The sequence below is a fragment of the Amphibalanus amphitrite genome, unplaced genomic scaffold (genome assembly GCF_019059575.1).
Source record: "Amphibalanus amphitrite isolate SeventyFive unplaced genomic scaffold, NRLGWU_Aamphi_draft 000155F_arrow, whole genome shotgun sequence".
NCBI classification, from domain to species: Eukaryota; Metazoa; Arthropoda; class Thecostraca; order Balanomorpha; family Balanidae; genus Amphibalanus; species Amphibalanus amphitrite.
This window is the reverse complement of record NW_024881650.1, coordinates 102758-128421: the sequence shown is the minus strand read 5'-3', so window position 1 is coordinate 128421 and position 25664 is coordinate 102758. Positions and strand designations below refer to the sequence as shown.

The following is a 25664-nucleotide window of genomic DNA, read 5'->3' as shown; positions in this document are numbered from 1 at the left end:
ATGGTCCCGGAACACAGGCCGTTGTCAATCGGCCCGCAACCCGCAATCAGTTTCCCCCGTGATTGTGAACGGTTTCCTGCACAAAACTCTGCGGGGCTGGCTAATTTCGGAGTCCGTTAGCGGATAGACAGGTGTAATGCTATATTTGGTGTGCTACAAATTAGAGGTCTAGTAGAAAACCCGGGAGCCGAGGAAAGTCGTGACGACAGGAAGGTTATAACTAATTGGCGAACGTTAGCCTGATAGCCAATCCAGCTGACCTACACATGGGCAATAGAAAGTCCAGCCAGAAAGTCCTTAGCTCTTTTGCGTGACTGCGCAGATATTAGTTGAACATATTTCAACATCATTTCTTCAAGGTCTTTTGGAAACGTAAGTAAGCCTGACATCGCATGATTGGGACCTTCAGGCAATCAGCCCACAAGGAGTTAACCCTCGCCGGCCGAGGGGGGGGGGGGGGCGGGTGCCGCCCCCCCCCCATAGGGTTTTTTCCCGATAGCTCCGAACACGCTGGCGATAGCAAGCTGAAACTTGGCATACCTGACCTTTGATCCAAGCCGCATCTTTTGACACCAACCGCATTTTTGGGTCAGGTCAGGTCACTAACCTATGACGTCATAAGTGAACCTCTGCACGGTCTTCAGATGTCGCAACTTCGCAACGCCCTCACTGCCAGAGGAGATGTCACAGGGAAATGAAACTTGCAGGATCTAGTATCCATTATGAGTCCCACAACTTGTATATCTCGGATTTTTCCTAAAGGTCATATGAGGTCAGGTCATTTTCGTGACCTCACCATTATAAGTCAATGGGGAAAAATGAAAACTGCTATTCTGGCGCCGGGAACGATCTCCAACTATCTCAAGCACACAGAATCGTGATTTTATGCACTCCTTGCAAGGTTAGATGCGTCACTTTTGCAATGTTGACCTTGCGTGACGTCATTTATGACGTCATCAAGGTCATATTAGTTTTTCGTCAATAACTCTTGATCAAATTGAGCTAGCGAGTCGGAAAAGCCACCAATGGACTCAGGAAGACCTGCCGAATCGAATGATATGCGACATGACCTCTTTCGACCAACTTCGTGACCTGGGGGTGCTGACCTGACCTTGACCTGAGGTCAACACCCCAAGTTGACCTGACCCGGACAAAAAGTATATCATTCGACGCGCCTGAGCGAGACGAACACGATGCTGCCAAAATCGGCGCTCTGCGGCCGTTTTTTGCGAAGTTATTCACCAAAAACTGAACCGTACCTTGGGGCACTTGACCTGACCTCAGAGGTCACCGGTTGACCTAGGACCTTAAAATTGGGTACCAATCTCTGCGTCTCGTAACGGCGCACACGCTCGTTTTTTCCGCGACGCGCTAGCTCCACCAGGGGCGAAACGGCGAGGGGGGGGTCGTACCCGCCCCCCCCCCTCGGCCGGCGCGTATGTAGAAAACCAATAGGTCCGGCGAGGGTTAAACGATTATCCTGCAATTTCAGCTGTCAGTGGGGACCGCGAGACACGCAGGGGGCGGCGGCGGGTGGCGAAGGGGCGGTGTGCGGTCTGAGGTGGCGGTCAGGGGACGGGACGGGCTGTGGGGACGTGGTGGGGGTGGGGCCAGCTGGGGACTGGGGAAGGGATAGAGAGGAGGCGGGGGCGGGGGCGGGGCGAGTTCTGGGAGGAGGCGGAGCCGCGGAGTGACGGGGCCAGCAGGCGGGGGCGGGGCCCGGGGCACCCCAGGTGAGGTGGAATTTCCGCCAGTGCCGCCGTCGCTCGGAGTAGAGCGGCTTGGGGGGGGGGGGCAGCCGAGCTGACCGGGAAATTTCCTCCGCTGCACTGTGCCGGGCACGATCAGACGGCGAGCTGCCTTGCGCAACAGCAGCCCTGAGCAGCCCAGCAGCTCAGGGAGGGTCGGGCGCCGGAGGATCTCGGACCGATGCACTATGGTTGGAAACGGCCTCACGGATGGCCGGGGGTCAACGCGAAATAAATATTTTGCCCATAACTTGTTAATGCGTAGACCGACTGCGATGAAACTTTGCATAGGTATACCAGTGTCCTTCGTGCATCATACAGTAACTCAGAAATGACGAGGTCACGTCACGTCACGCGTGTGTGACGTCATCATTGCAAGTATGTTATAAGTCGCCTATGTCTTTCCTTATGTTATCGATATCGCGAGGCATTTTGAACATGTTTTGAATACTGCTTTTACTGAATGGATATTGTTGTTATGCTTTCTGGCGAGAAATATCAACGTAGTGACGCACAGTGTCTTACTATTGGTCATAAAGGGTCAAAAATTTGGAGAAAGAGTATTTATGATTTTTTTTTTTAGATTGGGCAAAAACGTAAGAAATGAAATGACGATCAAATGACAAAACATGCGTCAGATTAACCCGGCAGTTGCTGGGGTATTTCCCCATCCGCCGTTTGCCGGGGGGGGGGGGGCGTTCAACGCCCCCAGCCGATAACTCGCGAACAAATAGGCGCAGCGAAACGCACGAGGCGCGGCAAACGAAAGAAGAACACGACGAGACGATTCACATGAATACTTTAAAGTTGAATTTCGAGGTCACAGGTCGGGTCAAGGTCAGGTCAAATACTTGAAATCGGGCTTTCAGTAGCATGGACTTTAGAACCTCGCAATCGGTGCCTCGCGTTTCGCGTTTCGATTATATCGTCATCAGTTGGTCCTAAATAAATTCAGTCAACAGTTGGTCCTAAACAATCTGTCACAACTGTCACAACTGTCAAAACCCTTCATATAAGTGCTAAAAGAGTGTCAGATCAATGTAGGGGTCAGTCAAACATAGGCCACTGGCCAGGGTCAAAGTCAGGTCAATCAGGTAAGCACATAACCCCGAAAATTAAAACTGGTACCTATTCGCAGCCCATGCATGACACATGTTTTATGGGTACTTTTGGGCGTAGAACACGATGGTGACATTCATTTTATCATACGAGTACGTGGCTGGTTGAAAAAAGATCAATTTCAGAAATGCATGCATCATGGTCGTGAAGTAGTCACGAGAAATTGCCAACATTCAGTTCAAGATTTTGGAAAATGTAGAACGATGATCAAAAGCCATAGATAGCCATTTGATTTGCCATGGTATTGGCAGTGTAATGGCGTTTACAGCATGTCTGTATGTCTGCTCTGTCGGTGGATATCCATATCCATACTCCAGGATATCCATACACGTTTGCACGATATCCATACTCCAGGTGCAGGGGCGAGCAGTTACTTCTTACGAGGGGAGCGGAGTCGAAGTCAGAGTCGGAGTCAGAGTCGGAGTCGGAGTCAGAGTCGCCCAGAGTCGTGGCAACGAGCCAGGAGTCGGAGTCGGAGTCGGGGTCGGTCAGGAGCCCGCAGTGGAAGTCGGAGTCGGTCCGAATCGGAACAGCTCCATCACGACTCCGAAACACTGGCAGGGGTCCGGAGTCGGAGACAGAGTCGGCCGGAGTCATGGCAACGAGTCAGGAGTCGGAGTCGTAGTCGGAGTCGGATTTGGCGCCACCACGACTCCGCAACCCTGCTTCTTACCATCATTTATTAGGATAAGCGATTGGAAGACTGACGAGCCGACCTGGTGCTAACGAAGCGACGGGTAGGTACGCCTCGGGAGATGAAGCTTCACGGACGATTTTGCGCACAAGTGCGCAGTCTGCTTTTACGTTCCCCTTACGCAGAATTGAACAGAGATTCATTCTGCCAAAAAGCTCAATGGAGGTCGATGGAGAACTTTTTGTATGTCCAATGAAACATAAACGTAATTTTGCAAATATTGCTGTGGTGACACTGCAAACAGAATGCAATGCCGTTCCTGATTTTGAACATGCATGGGAAAAAGAGTCACTCCACTCGATAGCAAACATAACAAGTATTATTTTGATATATAATAATCCAGTTTTACAACGTCATGGAGGTACTCAACATGCTATCACCAGCGCGGTTGTTTAAACCTTTGACGGCGCACCAAAAAAGCCACTAGGGTAAGTGGCCCTTATCACGCACACCTAACAGGAAAACTACTCGTGTGGCCTACTGACGCCTATAATGTTGACAAGGTTGGTACCAGTAGTTGTCCTAAACATTTCTTTGTTTAGCCCGGCATTTGCTTTTCAGCGGTTTTCTATCATTTATGATATATAAGGCCAAACGTCGACCAACTCCCGGTGTGCGCTTATAGAGCATCAGTGCTGTTATTACGCACATGCACATGCTTCAAATGCGCACAGGAAGAGATGACAGGATGGGGATCAAAATCATCGAAATAAGTATGGACAAATCGCTTTATTTGAAAGTGCCCCAGACTCGGTCTCTCCGGCCGAGACCCTGGGTCCGGTCCTACCGCTCGAGACCCTGGGCCTAGTCCCACCGCCTGAGACCCCGGGCCCGGTCTTACCGCCCGACAGTCCGAGACCCCGGCCCCGGTCTCACACCTGAGGCTCCAGGCCCGATCTCACCACCCGAGACCCTGGGCTCTCCAGCCGAGTCCCCGGGCCCGATCTCGGTGGTCGAGCCCCGGGCCAGGGCGGTGTTTCACGGCCGATAGCAGCACACTGCCAGCGCATTTCGCGAGCTGATGTCACAGTTTGCAGCTGTGTTGGATATACGAGTTTGTTGGTCTCCGTGGAAACCCAATTTGACACGTGTGCAGGCAGCGCGCTGCTAGCGGCCGTGAAACACCGCCCTGGAGTCACCGTCCGAGCCCCCGGGCCTGGTTTTAAATCCCTTGGCTTTTTGTCAAAACGCAGGGGATCATCAATCTTCCAGAACTCTGTCAAATGTTAACGTATCACAGTTATGCGATTTAAACCGTTCCCTCTAAAAAGAAACGTTAAAAAATCCATCTGATGTATGTGCATTTATGCAGCATGGCACCTGTGCGTCATTGGAGAACCAGCTGCCCTAAACACGCACGCTTCACATTCAGCCCTTTCCTGTCTTCCTCGACGCATTCCAGGTAATACACGTATGATCAAAGAAAACACTGACTTATTGGCCACAAATTGATGCCTGATCATCTATCCGGTATATTTATGGTTCCGTGAAAAAATTAATGCACACCGATACACGCATTATTATATCAGGCACTTTTTCAGCGTTAAAAATCAGCACTTCCTTTACAAAACATGCTATCATTACTTACCTTTTGATGCAAGAGCGCTGAAACAACTGCCCGCCGCGGCACAAATGTTGCCAGAAATCGTTTTCGGTCGATTTATGCTTTCTACACTTCTGCTTGGGCAGCTATATTAAAAAGAGTCATTGGTGTGCGTGTTTAGGACGTGTGCGTGATAGGAGCCACTTACCCTATCAGAAACTCCCGATTCCACGTACGATAATGGAGACTAAATGCGCAACTAAATAATTTTGTCTGCCCAATTCAAAACATTTCATCAATTTCCAACAGAATGACACCCCAAATATACATATATTCCGAAATTGCCCACGGCCATCCGTGAGGCCGTTTCCAACCATAGTGCGATGGGGCTCCGATACTGAGATTCCAGGGCCACCGGCGACCGGCCGCGACGGAAATGAACATTGAATGTCCACACAGACACACAGTAGGTATGTGGGTAGAGCTCCAACGAGTCGCTCGCGTAAACTGAACTGCCAGCTGCGTCTACAAATAATGCAAAACTACTGTATGGCAGGTACATGTATGTGTGGCCACAAAACCGCACGGCCGTAGGTTCAGTTCAACATTGGTCACCACAGGATGAACACATTCATGGCACATATCGAAACACGTTTTTATGGCTGCCTTTTTAATGATGATCGCTGCTAAATGATAACGGTTTCGCTAGAAGGGCTCAGGGACGGAACTAGCCAGACGGGCCAAATGCCACGTCCCACGGACACCGAACTACCGGCTGCAGCGCCACTTCAAGTTCCAACCAAACCACAAACACGACTGGAGAGTTAACTGGTATACAGGCGCGGGTCTAATGCCACACAAAGGACAGACTGTAAGCCTTCAGCGACCGCAAGACAGCCAGACGTGCCTCACAATGCACAAAGAAGGAGCGGATTCTTTTGCAGATGCTGACCATCAGCATACCCAGCGACCTTGCATAAACATACGTGATCAAATGCTCAAAGTCCAGCCAAGGCCTTCTTTGAACAGAAACGTGGATGAGCAAAACATTCGTGTGGAAGGTGATATGAAACGACCTTTACGTCGCAACAGAAACGGTAAATGCAGCAACACTGTCGCACGAATTTCAGCAGAATAAAGGACAAAAGCACTAAAAATGGAACTTTTTATGCATTCAAAAACACAGCGAGGCCCTCTATAGCAAACTACAAAGAACGGCCCGGGTAGGACACAGAGCATCCTTCAGAGTTGACAAAGGCACCGATGAAAGCGCATCAGTTATACCAAATGGGCTTACGGTTCACTGTCACGGATGACTGCAGGCGAGTGAAATAATAACTCACGCCAGTGGGGGCACTGGCTGCTATTTCCTGTGGAGAAATAAAAATTGAAATGAGGACGCTCCATACTGCTGCACGCCAGCTTGACAGAAGCCATATACAATACATAAAACCAATAGTCACGATACCGTATGGTAATCCCGTTCAACTGCAGAAAAAAAAAAAAACGAAAAGTACACCTGCTTGGTAAATCCCAACCGCTATACGTCATAGCGCGAATTCAGCGGTTCTCGGCGTGGACTCGTTAGTTCGGAAATAACGTGCCTTCACCCGACATTGCGTTTTGCCGGGTGCGTGTACCAAGGGAGGGACAGTGAACACAGGGTGGTGGCGTGCGGTCGGGGCGGCGACCGCCACCTTGACCGCAGTGGGAGGAGGTGCTGTCCTGCAGCACACAGATCTGTCCGCCGACCGCCGCGACCTTCCAGGGGCCGGGAGAAACCGGCACCCGGCGGGGGCTTTACACCGGAGCGGCAACATTCCACGCTGTTATAACGGGTACTAGGGTGAAGTGCAATCGGCCAGGGAAAGTAATCTTCAACAAGTATACCCGAATTGAGGCGGCAATTTATTACCCGGATAACGAGCATATGAAAATACACAGAAGAAAAAACATTTGGGCATTCATGAGCATAGATTCATGAGCATAAACGGGGGGATATCGCGATTTTTAACTGCTCTTTCATGAGAGTGGAGAGTTCTGATGGACTACCGGAGCTCAAGTAGCAGAGCCACTTCGGCAACGGGACTTGTCCCTTCTTTCCCCGCTTGATTGGCATGACCTCCGTGACGGCACGCAATTTTAATTAACACCCATTCGTGCCAAAAAAGGAGTCACATAAAGATCACATTCGCAGTGTTTACAAGGATAAGACCGGCATACTTCACGGCAAAACAAATGCGCTGTTCACAATGCAGTGCGAACAAGGGGCGAACAAGGGCCGGGCGCGCCGCGGAAGGAAAACGCTCGATTTTCCGTGCCACTTCCGTACCGGCTGCCATCACAGGTGCTGCTAATCCCTTCTGAAGAGGTGGTCCCACCTGACACCTGAGCGCGTGACGTATCGCCTGCGTCACAGCCGCGTCAGGTGACGGGGGGGGGGGGGGCTGAGATGTCGCGGCGCGCCCGGAAGTGGTGGTCCTTCGGCGGGCCGCCGGGCGCTATCGCCGGTAAACAGACGTGTACTGAACACACAGCCTCATCAGTCGAGTGTCTGCCCCGGCGCATCACTGGAGCTGGCGGCACCTTCACGCTACCTCGCAGCAGGCAGACGGTTGATACGAGTGTCGAGCAGTCTTCTCTGGAGGTTAAACGCTGCCAAAACACTCGTGGACAGGATACCTTTCCGCCGGGTATCGGAAGCTCCGGACTCGGACCGGCGCGGTGCCTGTGTCGACACTCCCCTCCCCTCGCCCCCCAGGTGGCCGGCTGAGCGGGCGGGCTCGACCCCGTGTCGTCAGTGGCCCTGCCGCTCTCCGGCGGGGCGGGAGCCGCTCCGGATGTGCCCGTATCTCGGCGCGCCTCTCAGTGTGTACTCAGCTGTGGAGCACCGGTCTGCCGACACGCCGCGTTCCTCAATGGTGACACAGCGGCAAGGCCGGCACCGAGTCGCCGGGCGGGGGCGGGGGCGGGGGCGGCTGACTCAGCGGCCGGCAGACGCCGCTGGCGCCGCACCTGACCTGGGGTCCTGCCTGCACCACACCCCCGCCCGGGCCCCGCCGACGCGGCACCGTGCCACGCTAGGTCCCAGTAGTAAACCGCGCCGGCGGGGGCGGGGGCGGCGACAGGGCTGCGGGGGCGGTGCTGGCGGTGGCGGGGGCGGGGGCGGCGGCGGCGCCGACCAAGGCCAGTCTGCGGTGCCGGCAGCGCCGCCCAGGGCCCCAGACGACGGCACGTGCCGACAGGGCGCCGCCGGCGGTCGGCGGTCACCCGTCGCCGAGCCAGACGTCTGTGGTTCTGACGAGGACGCCGGTCTGTCGGCGCCGAGCCACCGCCGTCCTGTGTGGGGTCGGACCGGCGCCACCGACACACAACGGCCGGCGCCGCGCAGCTCGTCTCGTCACAGCTTATCGTGCAACACGCAGAAGGCAGGCGGACTCGAGTGGAGCCCACAGGTAGCAGGCCAGCTCAACCCACAGTGGTCCCGAGCTCAACTCACAAGGGACAGGCGAGCCCAATTCACAAGGGACAGGCGAGCTCAACTCTCAAAGGGCAGGCCAGCTTAACTCACAGAAGCACCGAACTCAACTCGTACGGCGGCATGGGCAGCGCAGCTCACAAGTGGCAGGGAAAAGACTAGGTTCAACGTTCCCACGACATCCCTCTTCGGGCAGGGGTGAGCACTGAGCGCGAAGATGCGCCGTTGAGGTTTTCCACGCCATATCACCCACTGGGAGCCCACTATCCCATACCACTCTACAGGGGTGCACGATGCAATGCCTAGCGCGGCGCTCGCCGGCCACCCACAGACGGCTGGAGTGGAACGGCACCCAGACCATGGTTCCGGCGCCACCCGTCATTGTTTACAGGATCCGCCGCTGGCGCTGGTACAGGGCGGTTACAGAGCTCAGCAGGCCCTAAGGAGGAGGACGGGGACCCAACCCTTTTTCAAAAAAAAAAAAAACCATCCCGAGCCATTATCAGTCCAAGGCTGATATTGGCTCCATTTGAAATTGCACCTTCCGGAAAATGATGCCTTTGCTGTCAAATTCAATCATATAACTAAGCTAGCATATAAAATACGGTGATGGATGCTCACCGTCTGTGCACATTTAGGTATGCATCACTATCTGTGCATAAAACTACAAATTCAGAAAGTACCCAGCACGCTGTGAAATAAGGAAATATGGGAGCGACCTCATTCGAAAGCAACTGACCACGTCTTTGAGACCAGCTTAGCGTATTTTTGACGAAGTGCTGACGTGTATGGAGAGTCTTTTACAATGTTTAACAAGAGAGTGGCCTTTTCCTACGGCACGTTTTTCCAATGAAGGTCATCAGCGACCCGTCTTCCTATTGCTCGCCTCTTTTTCAAACGAAGGCCACACTCGCCGTCCTTCACGTGAGCAGGCAATACAAAGCTTCATGTTTCGCCGAGTGAAAAAGCACCGACAGTTAGCTCTGGCGACTTTGATATGAGCAAGATAGAAGGTGCATTTTAGGTAGGTACTATCTACCGGGAGCCAAACGTGAATTCCAGTCACTAATCATTTCAATTAGCCATCTCACCAATCATTTCAATTAGACATCCAAGCAAGAACTCCGGACTTGCCCTGGCTGATGATGGTCACACCGTCTCCGTTCCCCATCCCCGGGCCACGCACAAAATGCACGGTCGTTTGTTGGCACCTCTCCGGCTCTATCGCGCGGCGCCGTTTGACACGTCCGTGAAGTTAGCGTCGTATTCCGCGACGGATTCAGCGTCGAGTCCGAATTTCAACTAAACCCAACCTATCCGATGCAGTTTGGGACGCTGATTCCGAATATCGTATTCATTTCAAATTTCAAGGTCATCTTCAAGGTCAAATCACGGATTGAAATTGAGACCCCGATTTTTCCTACACCGATCGTCCGATCCGATTTCTGAAGGTCGCATTCGAAAGCTAGGGTCAGAATCTCGAATTCCCTAATATATACCTTATTAAAAATATTTGACCTTCAAGGTCAAATCACGGATTGAAATTTTGAGTCCCCCTATTTTTTCTACAACGATCGTCCGATCCAATTTCTGATGGTCGCATTCGATAGCTAGGGTCAAAATCTCGAGTTCCCTAATATATACCTTATTAAAAATATTTGACCTTAAAGGTCAAATCACGGATTGAAATTTTGAGTCCCCCTATTTTTTCTACACCGATCGTCCGATCCAATTTCTGATGGTCGCAATCGATAGCTAGGGTCAGAAACTCGAGTTCCCTAATATATACCTTATTAAAAATATTTGACCTTAAAGGTCAAATCACGGATTGAATTTTTGAGTCCCCCAATTTTTTCAACACCGATCGTCCGATCCGATTTATGATGGTCGCGTTCTATAGCTAGGGTCAGAATCTCGAGTTCCCTAATATATACCTTATTAAAAATATTTGACCTTAAAGGTCAAATCACGGATTGAAATTTTGAGTCCCCCTATTTTTTCTACACTGATCGTCCGATCCAATTTCTGATGGTCGCAATCGATAGCTAGTGTCAGAAACTCGAGTTCCCTAATATATACCTTATTAAAAATATTTGACCTTAAAGGTCAAATCACGGATTGAATTTTTGAGTCCCCCAATTTTTTCAACACCGATCGTCCGATCCGATTTCTGATGGTCGCATTCTAAAGCTAGGGTCAGAATCTCGAGTTCCCTAATATATACCTTATTAAAAATATTTGACCTTAAAGGCCAAATCACGGATATTCAACCTTAAAGGTCAAATCACGGATTGAAATTTTGAGTCCCCCGATTTTTTCTACACCGATCGTCCGATCCCATTTCTGATGGTCGCATTCGATAGCTAGGGTCAAAATCTCGAGTTCCCTAATATATACCTTATTAAAAATATTTGACCTTAAAGGTCAAATCACGGATTGAAATTTTGAGTCCCCCTATTTTTTCTACACCGATCGTCCGATCCAATTTCTGATGGTCGCAATCGATAGCTAGGGTCGGAAACTCGAGTTCCCTAATATATACCTTATTAAAAATATTTGACCTTAAAGGTCAAATCACGGATTGAATTTTTGAGTCCCCCAATTTTTTCAACACCGATCGTCCGATCCGATTTCTGATGGTCGCATTCTATAGCTAGGGTCAGAATCTCGAGTTCCCTAATATATACCTTATTAAAAATATTTGACCTTAAAGGTCAAATCACGGATATTCAACCTTAAAGGTCAAATCACGGATTGAAATTTTGAGTCCCCCGATTTTTTCTACACCGATCGTCCGATCCAATTTCTGATGGTCGCATTCGATAGCTAGGGTCAAAATCTCGAGTTCCCTAATATATACCTTATTAAAAATATTTGACCTTAAAGGTCAAATCACGGATTGAAATTTTGAGTCCCCCTATTTTTTCTACACCGATCGTCCGATCCAATTTCTGATGGTCGCAATCGATAGCTAGGGTCAGAATCTCGAGTTCCCTAATATATACCTTATTAAAAATATTTGACCTTAAAGGTCAAATCACGGATTGAAATTTTGAGTCCCCCTATTTTTTCTACACCGATCGTCCGATCCAATTTCTGATGGTCGCAATCGATAGCTAGGCTCAGAAACTCGAGTTCCCTAATATATACCTTATTAAAAATATTTGACCTTAAAGGTCAAATCACGGATTGAATTTTTGAGTCCCCCAATTTTTTCAACACCGATCGTCCGATCCGATTTCTGATGGTCGCATTCTAAAGCTAGGGTCAGAATCTCGAGTTCCCTAATATATACCTTATTAAAAATATTTGACCTTAAAGGTCAAATCACGGATATTCAACCTTAAAGGTCAAATCACGGATTGAAATTTCGAGTCCCCCGATTTTTTCTACACCGATCGTCCGATCCAATTTCTGATGGTCGCATTCGATAGCTAGGGTCAAAATCTCGAGTTACCTAATATATACCTTATTAAAAATATTTGACCTTAAAGGTCAAATCACGGATTGAAATTTTGAGTCCCCCTATTTTTTCTACACCAATCGTCCGATTTAATTTCTGATGGTCGCAATCGATAGCTAGGGTCAGAAACTCGAGTTCCCTAATATATACCTTATTAAAAATATTTGACCTTAAAGGTCAAATCACGGATTGAATTTTTGAGTCCCCCAATTTTTTTCAACACCGATCGTCCGATCCGATTTCTGATGGTCGCATTCTATAGCTAGGGTCAGAATCTCGAGTTGCCTAATATATACCTTATTAAAAATATTTGACCTTAAAGGTCAAATCACGGAATGAAATTTTGAGTCCCCCTATTTTTTCTACACCGATCGTCCGATCCAATTTCTGATGGTCGCAATCGATAGCTAGGGTCAAAATCTCGAGTTCCCTAATATATACCTTATTAAAATATTTGACCTTAAAGGTCAAATCACGGATTGAAATTTTGAGTCCCTCTATTTTTTCTACACCGATCGTCCGATCCAATTTCTGATGGTCGCAATCGATAGCTAGGGTCAGAAACTCGAGTTCCCTAATATATACCTTATTAAAAATATTTGACCTTAAAGGTCAAATCACGGATTGAATTTTTGAATCCCCCAATTTTTTCAACACCGATCGTCCGATCCGATTTCTGATGGTCGCATTCTATAGCTAGGGTCAGAATCTCGAGTTCCCTTATATATACCTTATTAAAAATATTTGATCTTAAAGGTCAAATCACGGATTGAAATTTTGAGTCCCCCTATTTTTTCTACACCGATCGTTCGATCTAATTTCTGATGGTCGCAATCGATAGCTAGGGTCAGAAACTCGAGTTCCCTAATATAAACCTTATTAAAAATATTTGACCTTAAAGGTCAAATCACGGATTGAATTTTTAGTCCCCCAATTTTTTCAACACCGATCGTCCGATCCGATTTCTGATGGTCGCATTCTAAAGCTAGGGTCAGAATCTCGAGTTCCCTAATATATACCTTATTAAAAATATTTGACCTTAAAGGTCAAATCACGGATATTCAACCTTAAAGGTCAAATCACGGATTGAAATTTTGAGTCCCCCTATTTTTTCTACACCGATCGTCCGATCCAATTTCTGATGGTCGCATTCGATAGCTAGGGTCAAAATCTCGAGTTCCCTAATATATACCTTATTAAAAATATTTGACCTTAAAGGTCAAATCACGGATTGAAATTTTGAGTCCCCCTATTTTTTCTACACCGATCGTCCGATCCAATTTCTGATGGTCGCAATCGATAGCTAGGGTCAGAAACTCGAGTTCCCTAATATATACCTTATTAAAAATATTTGACCTTAAAAGTCAAATCACGGATTGAACTTTTGAGTCCCCCAATTTTTTCAACACCGATCGTCCGATCACATTTCTGATGGTCGCATTCTATAGCTAGGGTCAGAATCTCGAGTTCCCTAATATATACCTTATTAAAAATATTTGACCTTAAATGTCAAATCACGGATATTCAACCTTAAAGGTCAAATCACGGATTGAAATATTGAGTCCCCCGATTTTTTCTACACCGATCGTCCGATCCAATTTCTGATGGTCGCATTCCATAGCTAGGGTCAAAATCTCGAGTTCCCTAATATATACCTTATTAAAAATATTTGACCTTAAAGGTCAAATCACGGATTGAAATTTTGAGTCCCCCTATTTTTTCTACACCGATCGTCCGATCCAATTTCTGATGGTCGCAATCGATAGCTAGGGTCAGAATCTCGAGTTCCCTAATATATACCTTATTAAAAATATTTGACCTTAAAGGTCAAATCACGGATTGAAATTTTGAGTCCCCCTATTTTTTCTACACCGATCGTCCGATCCAATTTCTGATGGTAGCATTCGATAGCTAGGGTCAAAATCTCGAGTTCCCTAATATATACCTTATTAAAAATATTTGACCTTAAAGGTCAAATCACGGATTGAAATTTTGAGTCCCCATATTTTTTCTACACCGATCGTGCGATCCAATTTCTGATGGTCGCAATCGATAGCTAGGGTCAGAAACTCGAGTTCCCTAATATATACCTTATTAAAAATATTTGACCTTAAAGGTCAAATCACGGATTGAATTTTTGAGTCCCCCAATTTTTTCAACACCGATCGTCCGATCCGATTTCTGATGGTCGCATTCGATAGCTAGGGTCAGAATCTCGAGTTCCCTAATATATACCTTATTAAAAATATTTGACCTATTTGACCTTAAAGGTCAAATCACGGATATTCAACCTTAAAGGTCAAATCACGGATTGAAATTTTGAGTCCCCCGATTTTTTCTACACCGATCGTCCGATCCAATTTATGATGGTCGCATTCGATAGCTAGGGTCAAAATCTCGAGTTCCCTAATATATACCTTATTAAAAATATTTGACCTTAAAGGTCAAATCACGGATTGAAATTTTGAGTCCCCCTATTTTTTCTACACCGATCGTCTGATCCAATTTCTGATGGTCGCAATCGATAGCTAGGGTCAGAAACTCGAGTTCCCTAATATATACCTTATTAAAAATATTTGACCTTAAAGGTCAAATCACGGATTGAATTTTTGAGTCCCCAATTTTTTCAACACCGATCGTCCGATCCGATTTCTGATGGTCGCATTCTATAGCTAGGGTCAAAATCTCGAGTTCCCTAATATATACCTTATTAAAAATATTTGACCTTAAAGGTCAAATCACGGATTGAAATTTTGAGTCCCCCTATTTTTTCTACACCGATCGTCCGATCCAATTTCTGATGGTCGCAATCGATAGCTAGGGTCAGAAACTCGAGTTCCCTAATATATACCTTATTAAAAATATTTGACCTTAAAGGTCAAATCATGGATTGAATTTTTGAGTCCCCCAACTTTTTCATCGCTATCGATAGCTATCGATAGCTATCGATTGCGACCATCAGAAATCGGATCGGACGATCGGTGTTGAAAAAATTGGGGGACTCAAAAATTCAATCCGTGATTTGACCTTTAAGGTCAAATATTTTTAATAAGGTATATATTAGGGAACTCGAGTTTCTGACCCTAGCTATCGATTGCGACCATCAGAAATTGGATCGGACGATCGGTGTAGAAAAAATAGGGGGACTCAAAATTTCAATCCGTGATTTGACCTTTAAGGTCAAATATTTTTAATAAGGTATATATAAGGGAACTCGAGATTCTGACCCTAGCTATCGAATGCGACCATCAGAAATCGGATCGGACGATCGGTGTTGAAAAAATTGGGGGCAATCCGTGATTTGACCTTTAAGGTCAAATATTTTAATAAGGTATATATAAGGGAACTCGAGTTTCTGACCCTAGCTATCGATTGCGACCATCAGAAATTGGATCGGACGATCGGTGTAGAAAAAATAGGGGACTCAAAATTTCAATCCGTGATTTGACCTTTAAGGTGAAATATTTTTAATAAGGTATATATTAGGGAACTCGAGATTTTGACCCTAGCTATCGAATGCGACCATCAGAAATTGGATCGGACGATCGGTGTAGAAAAAATCGGGGACTCAAAATTTCAATCCGTGATTTGACCTTTAAGGTTGAATATCCGTGATTAACCTTTAAGGTCAAATATTTTTAATAAAGTATATATTAGGGAACTCGAGATTCTGACCCTAGCTTTAGAATGCGACCATCAGAAATCGGATCGGACGATCGGTGTTGAAAAATTGGGAGACTCAAAAATTCAATCCGTGATTTGACCTTTAAGGTCAAATATTTTTAATAAGGTATATATTAGGGAACTCGAGTTTCTGACCCTAGCTATCGATTGCGACCATCAGAAATTGGATCGGACGATCGGTGTAGAAAAAATAGGGGGACTCAAAATTTCAATCCGTGATTTGACCTTTAAGGTCAAATATTTTTAATAAGGTATATATTAGGGAACTCGAGATTCTGACCCTAGCTATCGATTGCGACCATCAGAAATTGGATCGGACGATCGGTGTAGAAAAAATAGGGGGACTCAAAATTTCAATCCGTGATTTGACCTTTAAGGTCAAATATTTTTAATAAGGTATATATTAGGGAACTCGAGATTTTGACCCTAGCTATGGAATGCGACCATCAGAAATTGGATCGGACGATCGGTGTAGAAAAAATCGGGGGACTCAAAATTTCAATCCGTGATTTGACCTTTAAGGTTGAATATCCGTGATTTGACATTTAAGGTCAAATATTTTTAATAAGGTATATATTAGGGAACTCGAGATTCTGACCCTAGCTATAGAATGCGACCATCAGAAATGTGATCGGACGATCGGTGTTGAAAAAATTGGGGGACTCAAAAGTTCAATCCGTGATTTGACCTTTAAGGTCAAATATTTTTAATAAGGTATATATTAGGGAACTCGAGTTTCTGACCCTAGCTATCGATTGCGACCATCAGAAATTGGATCGGACGATCGGTGTAGAAAAAATAGGGGGACTCAAAATTTCAATCCGTGATTTGACCTTTAAGGTCAAATATTTTTAATAAGGTATATATTAGGGAACTCGAGATTTTGACCCTAGCTATCGAATGCGACCATCAGAAATTGGATCGGACGATCGGTGTAGAAAAAATAGGGGGACTCAAAATTTCAATCCGTGATTTGACCTTTAAGGTTGAATATCCGTGATTTGACCTTTAAGGTCAAATATTTTTAATAAGGTATATATTAGGGAACTCGAGATTCTGACCCTAGCTTTAGAATGCGACCATCAGAAATCGGATCGGACGATCGGTGTTGAAAAAATTGGGGGACTAAAAATTCAATCCGTGATTTGACCTTTAAGGTCAAATATTTTTAATAAGGTTTATATTAGGGAACTCGAGTTTCTGACCCTAGCTATCGATTGCGACCATCAGAAATTGGATCGAACGATCGGTGTAGAAAAAATAGGGGGACTCAAAATTTCAATCCGTGATTTGACCTTTAAGATCAAATATTTTTAATAAGGTATATATAAGGGAACTCGAGATTCTGACCCTAGCTATAGAATGCGACCATCAGAAATCGGATCGGACGATCGGTGTTGAAAAAATTGGGGGATTCAAAAATTCAATCCGTGATTTGACCTTTAAGGTCAAATATTTTTAATAAGGTATATATTAGGGAACTCGAGTTTCTGACCCTAGCTATCGATTGCGACCATCAGAAATTGGATCGGACGATCGGTGTAGAAAAAATAGAGGGACTCAAAATTTCAATCCGTGATTTGACCTTTAAGGTCAAATATTTTTAATAAGGTATATATTAGGGAACTCGAGATTTTGACCCTAGCTATCGATTGCGACCATCAGAAATTGGATCGGACGATCGGTGTAGAAAAAATAGGGGGACTCAAAATTTCATTCCGTGATTTGACCTTTAAGGTCAAATATTTTTAATAAGGTATATATTAGGCAACTCGAGATTCTGACCCTAGCTATAGAATGCGACCATCAGAAATCGGATCGGACGATCGGTGTTGAAAAAATTGGGGGACTCAAAAATTCAATCCGTGATTTGACCTTTAAGGTCAAATATTTTTAATAAGGTATATATTAGGGAACTCGAGTTTCTGACCCTAGCTATCGATTGCGACCATCAGAAATTAAATCGGACGATTGGTGTAGAAAAAATAGGGGGACTCAAAATTTCAATCCGTGATTTGACCTTTAAGGTCAAATATTTTTAATAAGGTATATATTAGGGAACTCGAGTTTCTGACCCTAGCTATCGATTGCGACCATCAGAAATTGGATCGGACGATCGGTGTAGAAAAAATAGGGGGACTCAAAATTTCAATCCGTGATTTGACCTTTAAGGTCAAATATTTTTAATAAGGTATATATAAGGGAACTCGAGATTCTGACCCTAGCTATCGAATGCGACCATCAGAAATCGGATCGGACGATCGGTGTTGAAAAAATTGGGGGCAATCCGTGATTTGACCTTTAAGGTCAAATATTTTAATAAGGTATATATAAGGGAACTCGAGTTTCTGACCCTAGCTATCGATTGCGACCATCAGAAATTGGATCGGACGATCGGTGTAGAAAAAATAGGGGACTGAAAATTTCAATCCGTGATTTGACCTTTAAGGTGAAATATTTTTAATAAGGTATATATTAGGGAACTCGAGATTTTGACCCTAGCTATCGAATGCGACCATCAGAAATTGGATCGGACGATCGGTGTAGAAAAAATCGGGGACTCAAAATTTCAATCCGTGATTTGACCTTTAAGGTTGAATATCCGTGATTAACCTTTAAGGTCAAATATTTTTAATAAAGTATATATTAGGGAACTCGAGATTCTGACCCTAGCTTTAGAATGCGACCATCAGAAATCGGATCGGACGATCGGTGTTGAAAAATTGGGAGACTCAAAAATTCAATCCGTGATTTGACCTTTAAGGTCAAATATTTTTAATAAGGTATATATTAGGGAACTCGAGTTTCTGACCCTAGCTATCGATTGCGACCATCAGAAATTGGATCGGACGATCGGTGTAGAAAAAATAGGGGGACTCAAAATTTCAATCCGTGATTTGACCTTTAAGGTCAAATATTTTTAATAAGGTATATATTAGGGAACTCGAGATTCTGACCCTAGCTATCGATTGCGACCATCAGAAATTGGATCGGACGATCGGTGTAGAAAAAATAGGGGGACTCAAAATTTCAATCCGTGATTTGACCTTTAAGGTCAAATATTTTTAATAAGGTATATATTAGGGAACTCGAGATTTTGACCCTAGCTATGGAATGCGACCATCAGAAATTGGATCGGACGATCGGTGTAGAAAAAATCGGGGGACTCAAAATTTCAATCCGTGATTTGACCTTTAAGGTTGAATATCCGTGATTTGACATTTAAGGTCAAATATTTTTAATAAGGTATATATTAGGGAACTCGAGATTCTGACCCTAGCTATAGAATGCGACCATCAGAAATGTGATCGGACGATCGGTGTTGAAAAAATTGGGGGACTCAAAAGTTCAATCCGTGATTTGACCTTTAAGGTCAAATATTTTTAATAAGGTATATATTAGGGAACTCGAGTTTCTGACCCTAGCTATCGATTGCGACCATCAGAAATTGGATCGGACGATCGGTGTAGAAAAAATAGGGGGACTCAAAATTTCAATCCGTGATTTGACCTTTAAGGTCAAATATTTTTAATAAGGTATATATTAGGGAACTCGAGATTTTGACCCTAGCTATCGAATGCGACCATCAGAAATTGGATCGAACGATCGGTGTAGAAAAAATAGGGGGACTCAAAATTTCAATCCGTGATTTGACCTTTAAGGTTGAATATCCGTGATTTGACCTTTAAGGTCAAATATTTTTAATAAGGTATATATTAGGGAACTCGAGATTCTGACCCTAGCTTTAGAATGCGACCATCAGAAATCGGATCGGACGATCGGTGTTGAAAAAATTGGGGGACTAAAAATTCAATCCGTGATTTGACCTTTAAGGTCAAATATTTTTAATAAGGTTTATATTAGGGAACTCGAGTTTCTGACCCTAGCTATCGATTGCGACCATCAGAAATTGGATCGAACGATCGGTGTAGAAAAAATAGGGGGACTCAAAATTTCAATCCGTGATTTGACCTTTAAGATCAAATATTTTTAATAAGGTATATATAAGGGAACTCGAGATTCTGACCCTAGCTATAGAATGCGACCATCAGAAATCGGATCGGACGATCGGTGTTGAAAAAATTGGGGGATTCAAAAATTCAATCCGTGATTTGACCTTTAAGGTCAAATATTTTTAATAAGGTATATATTAGGGAACTCGAGTTTCTGACCCTAGCTATCGATTGCGACCATCAGAAATTGGATCGGACGATCGGTGTAGAAAAAATAGAGGGACTCAAAATTTCAATCCGTGATTTGACCTTTAAGGTCAAATATTTTTAATAAGGTATATATTAGGGAACTCGAGATTTTGACCCTAGCTATCGATTGCGACCATCAGAAATTGGATCGGACGATCGGTGTAGAAAAAATAGGGGGACTCAAAATTTCATTCCGTGATTTGACCTTTAAGGTCAAATATTTTTAACATAGGCGCGGGAGCCGGGGGGGCAGTGGGGGCAGCTTGCCCCCCCAACTCTGGGGCCGTGGGGGCGGTGCCCCCACAGCTTTGAGACGGAATACCACACTTTTTTGCAAATGTTTTCTTTTTTGTTGAAAAAGCCGAGGGGTGAAAAAATAAGTGGCCTAAAACCGGTGAGAAAACTAGATTTGGGGGTACCCTAGGTTGATCTCTATTATGGTGTGCCCCCCCCAGTCGGAAAGTAGTTCCCGCGCCCCTGATTTTTAATAAGGTATATATTAGGCAACTCGAGATTCTGACCCTAGCTATAGAATGCGACCATCAGAAATCGGATCGGACGATCGGTGTTGAAAAAATTGGGGGACTCAAAAATTCAATCCGTGATTTGACCTTTAAGGTCAAATATTTTTAATAAGGTATATATTAGGGAACTCGAGTTTCTGACCCTAGCTATCGATTGCGACCATCAGAAATTAAATCGGACGATTGGTGTAGAAAAAATAGGGGGACTCAAAATTTCAATCCGTGATTTGACCTTTAAGGTCAAATATTTTTAATAAGGTATATATTAGGTAACTCGAGATTTTGACCCTAGCTATCGAATGCGACCATCAGAAATTGGATCGGACGATCGGTGTAGAAAAAATCGGGGGACTCGAAATTTCAATCCGTGATTTGACCTTTAAGGTTGAATATCCGTGATTTGACCTTTAAGGTCAAATATTTTTAATAAGGTATATATTAGGGAACTCGAGATTCTGACCCTAGCTTTAGAATGCGACCATCAGAAATCGGATCGGACGATCGGTGTTGAAAAAATTGGGGGACTCAAAAATTCAATCCGTGATTTGACCTTTAAGGTCAAATATTTTTAATAAGGTATATATTAGGGAACTCGAGTTTCTGAGCCTAGCTATCGATTGCGACCATCAGAAATTGGATCGGACGATCGGTGTAGAAAAAATAGGGGGACTCAAAATTTCAATCCGTGATTTGACCCTTAAGGTCAAATATTTTTAATAAGGTATATATTAGGGAACTCGAGATTCTGACCCTAGCTATCGATTGCGACCATCAGAAATTGGATCGGACGATCGGTGTAGAAAAAATAGGGGGACTCAAAATTTCAATCCGTGATTTGACCTTTAAGGTCAAATATTTTTAATAAGGTATATATTAGGGAACTCGAGATTTTGACCCTAGCTATCGAATGCGACCATCAGAAATTGGATCGGACGATCGGTGTAGAAAAAATCGGGGGACTCAAAATTTCAATCCGTGATTTGACCTTTAAGGTTGAATATCCGTGATTTGACCTTTAAGGTCAAATATTTTTAATAAGGTATATATTAGGGAACTCGAGATTCTGACCCTAGCTATAGAATGCGACCATCAGAAATCGGATCGGACGATCGGTGTTGAAAAAATTGGGGGACTCAAAAATTCAATCCGTGATTTGACCTTTAAGGTCAAATATTTTTAATAAGGTATATATTAGGGAACTCGAGTTTCCGACCCTAGCTATCGATTGCGACCATCAGAAATTGGATCGGACGATCGGTGTAGAAAAAATAGGGGGACTCAAAATTTCAATCCGTGATTTGACCTTTAAGGTCAAATATTTTTAATAAGGTATATATTAGGGAACTCGAGATTTTGACCCTAGCTATCGAATGCGACCATCAGAAATGGGATCGGACGATCGGTGTAGAAAAAATCGGGGGACTCAAAATTTCAATCCGTGATTTGACCTTTAAGGTTGAATATCCGTGATTTGGCCTTTAAGGTCAAATATTTTTAATAAGGTATATATTAGGGAACTCGAGATTCTGACCCTAGCTTTAGAATGCGACCATCAGAAATCGGATCGGACGATCGGTGTTGAAAAAATTGGGGGACTCAAAAATTCAATCCGTGATTTGACCTTTAAGGTCAAATATTTTTAATAAGGTATATATTAGGGAACTCGAGTTTCTGACACTAGCTATCGATTGCGACCATCAGAAATTGGATCGGACGATCAGTGTAGAAAAAATAGGGGGACTCAAAATTTCAATCCGTGATTTGACCTTTAAGGTCAAATATTTTTAATAAGGTATATATTAGGGAACTCGAGATTCTGACCCTAGCTATAGAATGCGACCATCATAAATCGGATCGGACGATCGGTGTTGAAAAAATTGGGGGACTCAAAAATTCAATCCGTGATTTGACCTTTAAGGTCAAATATTTTTAATAAGGTATATATTAGGGAACTCGAGTTTCTGACCCTAGCTATCGATTGCGACCATCAGAAATTGGATCGGACGATCGGTGTAGAAAAAATAGGGGGACTCAAAATTTCAATCCGTGATTTGACCTTTAAGGTCAAATATTTTTAATAAGGTATATATTAGGGAACTCGAGATTTTGACCCTAGCTATCGAATGCGACCATCAGAAATTGGATCGGACGATCGTTGTAGAAAAAATAGGGGGACTCAAAATTTCAATCCGTGATTTGACCTTGAAGGTCAAATATTTTTAATAAGGTATATATTAGGGAATTCGAGATTCTGACCCTAGCTTTCGAATGCGACCTTCAGAAATCGGATCGGACGATCGGTGTAGGAAAAATCGGGGTCTCAATTTCAATCCGTGATTTGACCTTGAAGATGACCTTGAAATTTGAAATGAATACGATATTCGGAATCAGCGTCCCAAACTGCATCGGATAGGTTGGGTTTAGTTGAAATTCGGACTCGACGCTGAATCCGTCGCGGAATACGACGCTAACTTCACGGACGTCCGTTTGACGCGTTGCGTCACACCGTGTCAATCACTACCGGTCGGCGTCAAATCCCTCCTCACTGCCCGGCCGGGTGTCACGGTCAGACACGGCCACCGGCACACCGTCCACACCGGCCGGGGGACGGCAAATCGCCGTGACACTCGCATCATTGCGTGTCGCACACGTCACGGATGATGTGGGCCAATTATACACGTCATCGATGATGATATAAGAGGCGACATACCCGACTGACCGAAATAACAATGGACGGCAGCTCTGCACCGCATGTAAAAAGCTCTAATAGGATTTGAGTATTTTATCGCAATCGCAGTGAGGTTCCTGCCATGCCAACGTCAGTGCTACGTAATGGTCGTCCCAAAATAGCCGGCTGTGTGTCGTCAGTGCCCTCAGACCATCGCTGTGCTGCACCGCGTCTGAGCCGATACGGCCCACCTCAGCTATCTGATCTATAGATGGGGCGATACGGCCGCGCGCCGGCCCGTGTTTCCTTGTACGGCTATCGGAGTCTGTTCGACGACCGTCGCGCGGCGATTGATGACGTCACGGACAATCGGCCGCGAAAGGCGCGATAAAAATGCGGGGTTCACATAGAAGTCGGGACCACAACAGTTTGACCGATCACGAAACACATACCTACAGTTGACCACTATCACAGTGGGCCAGCACTCTTCAGAGAACGCCTAGTTAGACTGCAGGGTTTTACAGATTGCTGCATTTTTTTAGGTTTGTTCTTCAGCCACCTCACATGGGACCGTTGATATAAATGGTTGTAAAACAGATTTCCGTGTACTTATGGCAAAAAAGACTCAACAGCAGAACAGTGTGCACCGTCAACCAGCCTCAGAGTCCACTTCCTCGCCGGAACAGCCACCAATACTGAAACTCGACTGAAATAAGTGGAGATTGATTACTGGAGCTAAGCCGCGGCAGTTGCATGTGGCGGACCCCTCAGAATCAGCCGCGCACAAGCAAAAGCACACTACACAATCGCATGACCCAACGTCCCATAGCTCATGGTAGGCCAAGGCTTAGCTTAAAACTAGTTACATGCAAGGCTAACAGCTCAAAGTTTTTATTTTCTTTCATCTATGACGTCAGCACCGGCGTGGCGGACCCTTTGACGTCACACCAGGAAAGAGAACTGGTCCGAAGAGGTAAGCTGTTTGGCGCCGAACAGGCATTCACAGTCGGAGCTTCATCAGATAGCGACGAAATCGCCGGCTAATCTGGGCCGTCCAAAGTCGTCACGCTAGTTCTATTCTGGAACCGTGTATGTCCCTTCATCTGCCTTACACCGATGTTTGTGGCTCGTCCCATCTGGTCAGGTCCGGACCCGAGTCCGCCACATTTCGGGCGGCGATTCGCCGAACCGGCCGAACCGTTGCGTCTCGCCTGGCTAGCAGTCCGTCCTAATCAAGATTGTCACTCGAACGGCCGCCGAACGGAGCGATTTTTCGGACGCCGACCAACGGTGCCTTGCAGATTTGACGGACGGAAAAGTTTATGATGTACCGGCCCGGTCAGCCACCTCGTAAACTCGCATTCAAGGCCGACTAGCTGCTGCAGAGCGCAAGAGGCGACGGACAGGTCTTTATCTACCGTCTCCAGCAGTCAATGGATGGCATTACAGTCCCTGAATTGCGAATCCGCATATAATATTCGCCATCGACCGTTGTACCTACATCTCCAACCAGCATGTACAGAGGTCCATGGGTCCACCCTCAACACACAACTTTCACTTCCTTTTAAAATCGTCTCCCAAAGGGATATTCCGTCGACGATCTTCGCAAAACGAAAGAAAGACAACCAGACAAGTAAACAAGCACATGGAACCGTGACCACCCCGCCGTATGTGGTCTCCCATCCCCTTCCGCTGGGGGAGGATACCTACTCAGTACTCACCGAGCGGGTCACCCGTCTGAATCATGAACGCCTTGATGACGCGATGGAAGATGTGGCCGTTGTAGTAGCCGTTCCGGGCGTGCACGCAGAAGTTCTCCACCGTCTTGGGACACTCGTTGGGGAACAGCTTCAGGTGGATGTCGCCCAAAGACGTGTGGATCACCGCGTTCTCGTACAGCTTCGACGAGGCTGCGGCAGAGGTAGGGACCAGTTGTTAGCGTAGTAGAGTGCATAGATGGGATGTGCGATTCACACAACGTTAGTATTCTCAAAATAGTAGCATATTAAAAGCAAGAAAAGTCATCATGATACACTACCTCAACGTCTCTACGGCCTCTACAATCCACACACTCTACAAATGACTACTCTGTGTAATCGAAACGAAGCCTAGGCGAACCCGTAAATTATTTCTAAAAACACCACATATCACCGAAACCAGCTGGTGAGCGCTGGTCAGACCCGGCCCTCGACTGACCGGAGCTCTCTGTGGCGGCGATCATGTCTTCCTTGGTGGGCTTCTCGTTCAGGACGTCACGGTCCACATCCACACCGCGGGTCTCGGCCGGCTCCCGGCTGGTGGGTATCAGACAGAGGTGGTCAGGTGGGGTCAGGACAGCTCCACACCTCGCGTCTCGGCCGGCTCCCGGCTGGTGGGTAATAGGGGGGGGGGGGGGGGGGTCAGGACAGCTCCACCCCGCGGGTCTCGGCCGGCTCCCGGCTGGTGGGTAACAGGGGGGGGGGAGGTTAGGTGGGGTCGTCCACTCCTAGTGTCTCGGCCGGCTCTCGACTGGTGGGAGAGCGGGATGGGTGGTTATAGCGT

At 45.7% G+C, this 25664-nt stretch overlaps 1 protein-coding gene across 5 annotated transcripts in view; it reads right to left on the bottom strand.

The window, feature by feature from the left end:
• LOC122383105 (peptidylprolyl isomerase domain and WD repeat-containing protein 1-like) overlaps nucleotides 1–25664 on the bottom strand; it is a 76878-nt gene that overhangs the window by 6232 nt on the left and 44982 nt on the right. For all 5 annotated transcript variants that reach the window (XM_043369238.1, XM_043369242.1, XM_043369243.1 and 2 more), the window contains exons 11-12: nucleotides 25320–25417; nucleotides 24845–25033 (exon numbers count right to left, since the gene is read on the bottom strand). In XM_043369238.1, the coding sequence (XP_043225173.1) occupies nucleotides 24845–25033; nucleotides 25320–25417 (287 nt within the window). The remainder of the gene's footprint in view (nucleotides 1–24844; nucleotides 25034–25319; nucleotides 25418–25664) is intronic.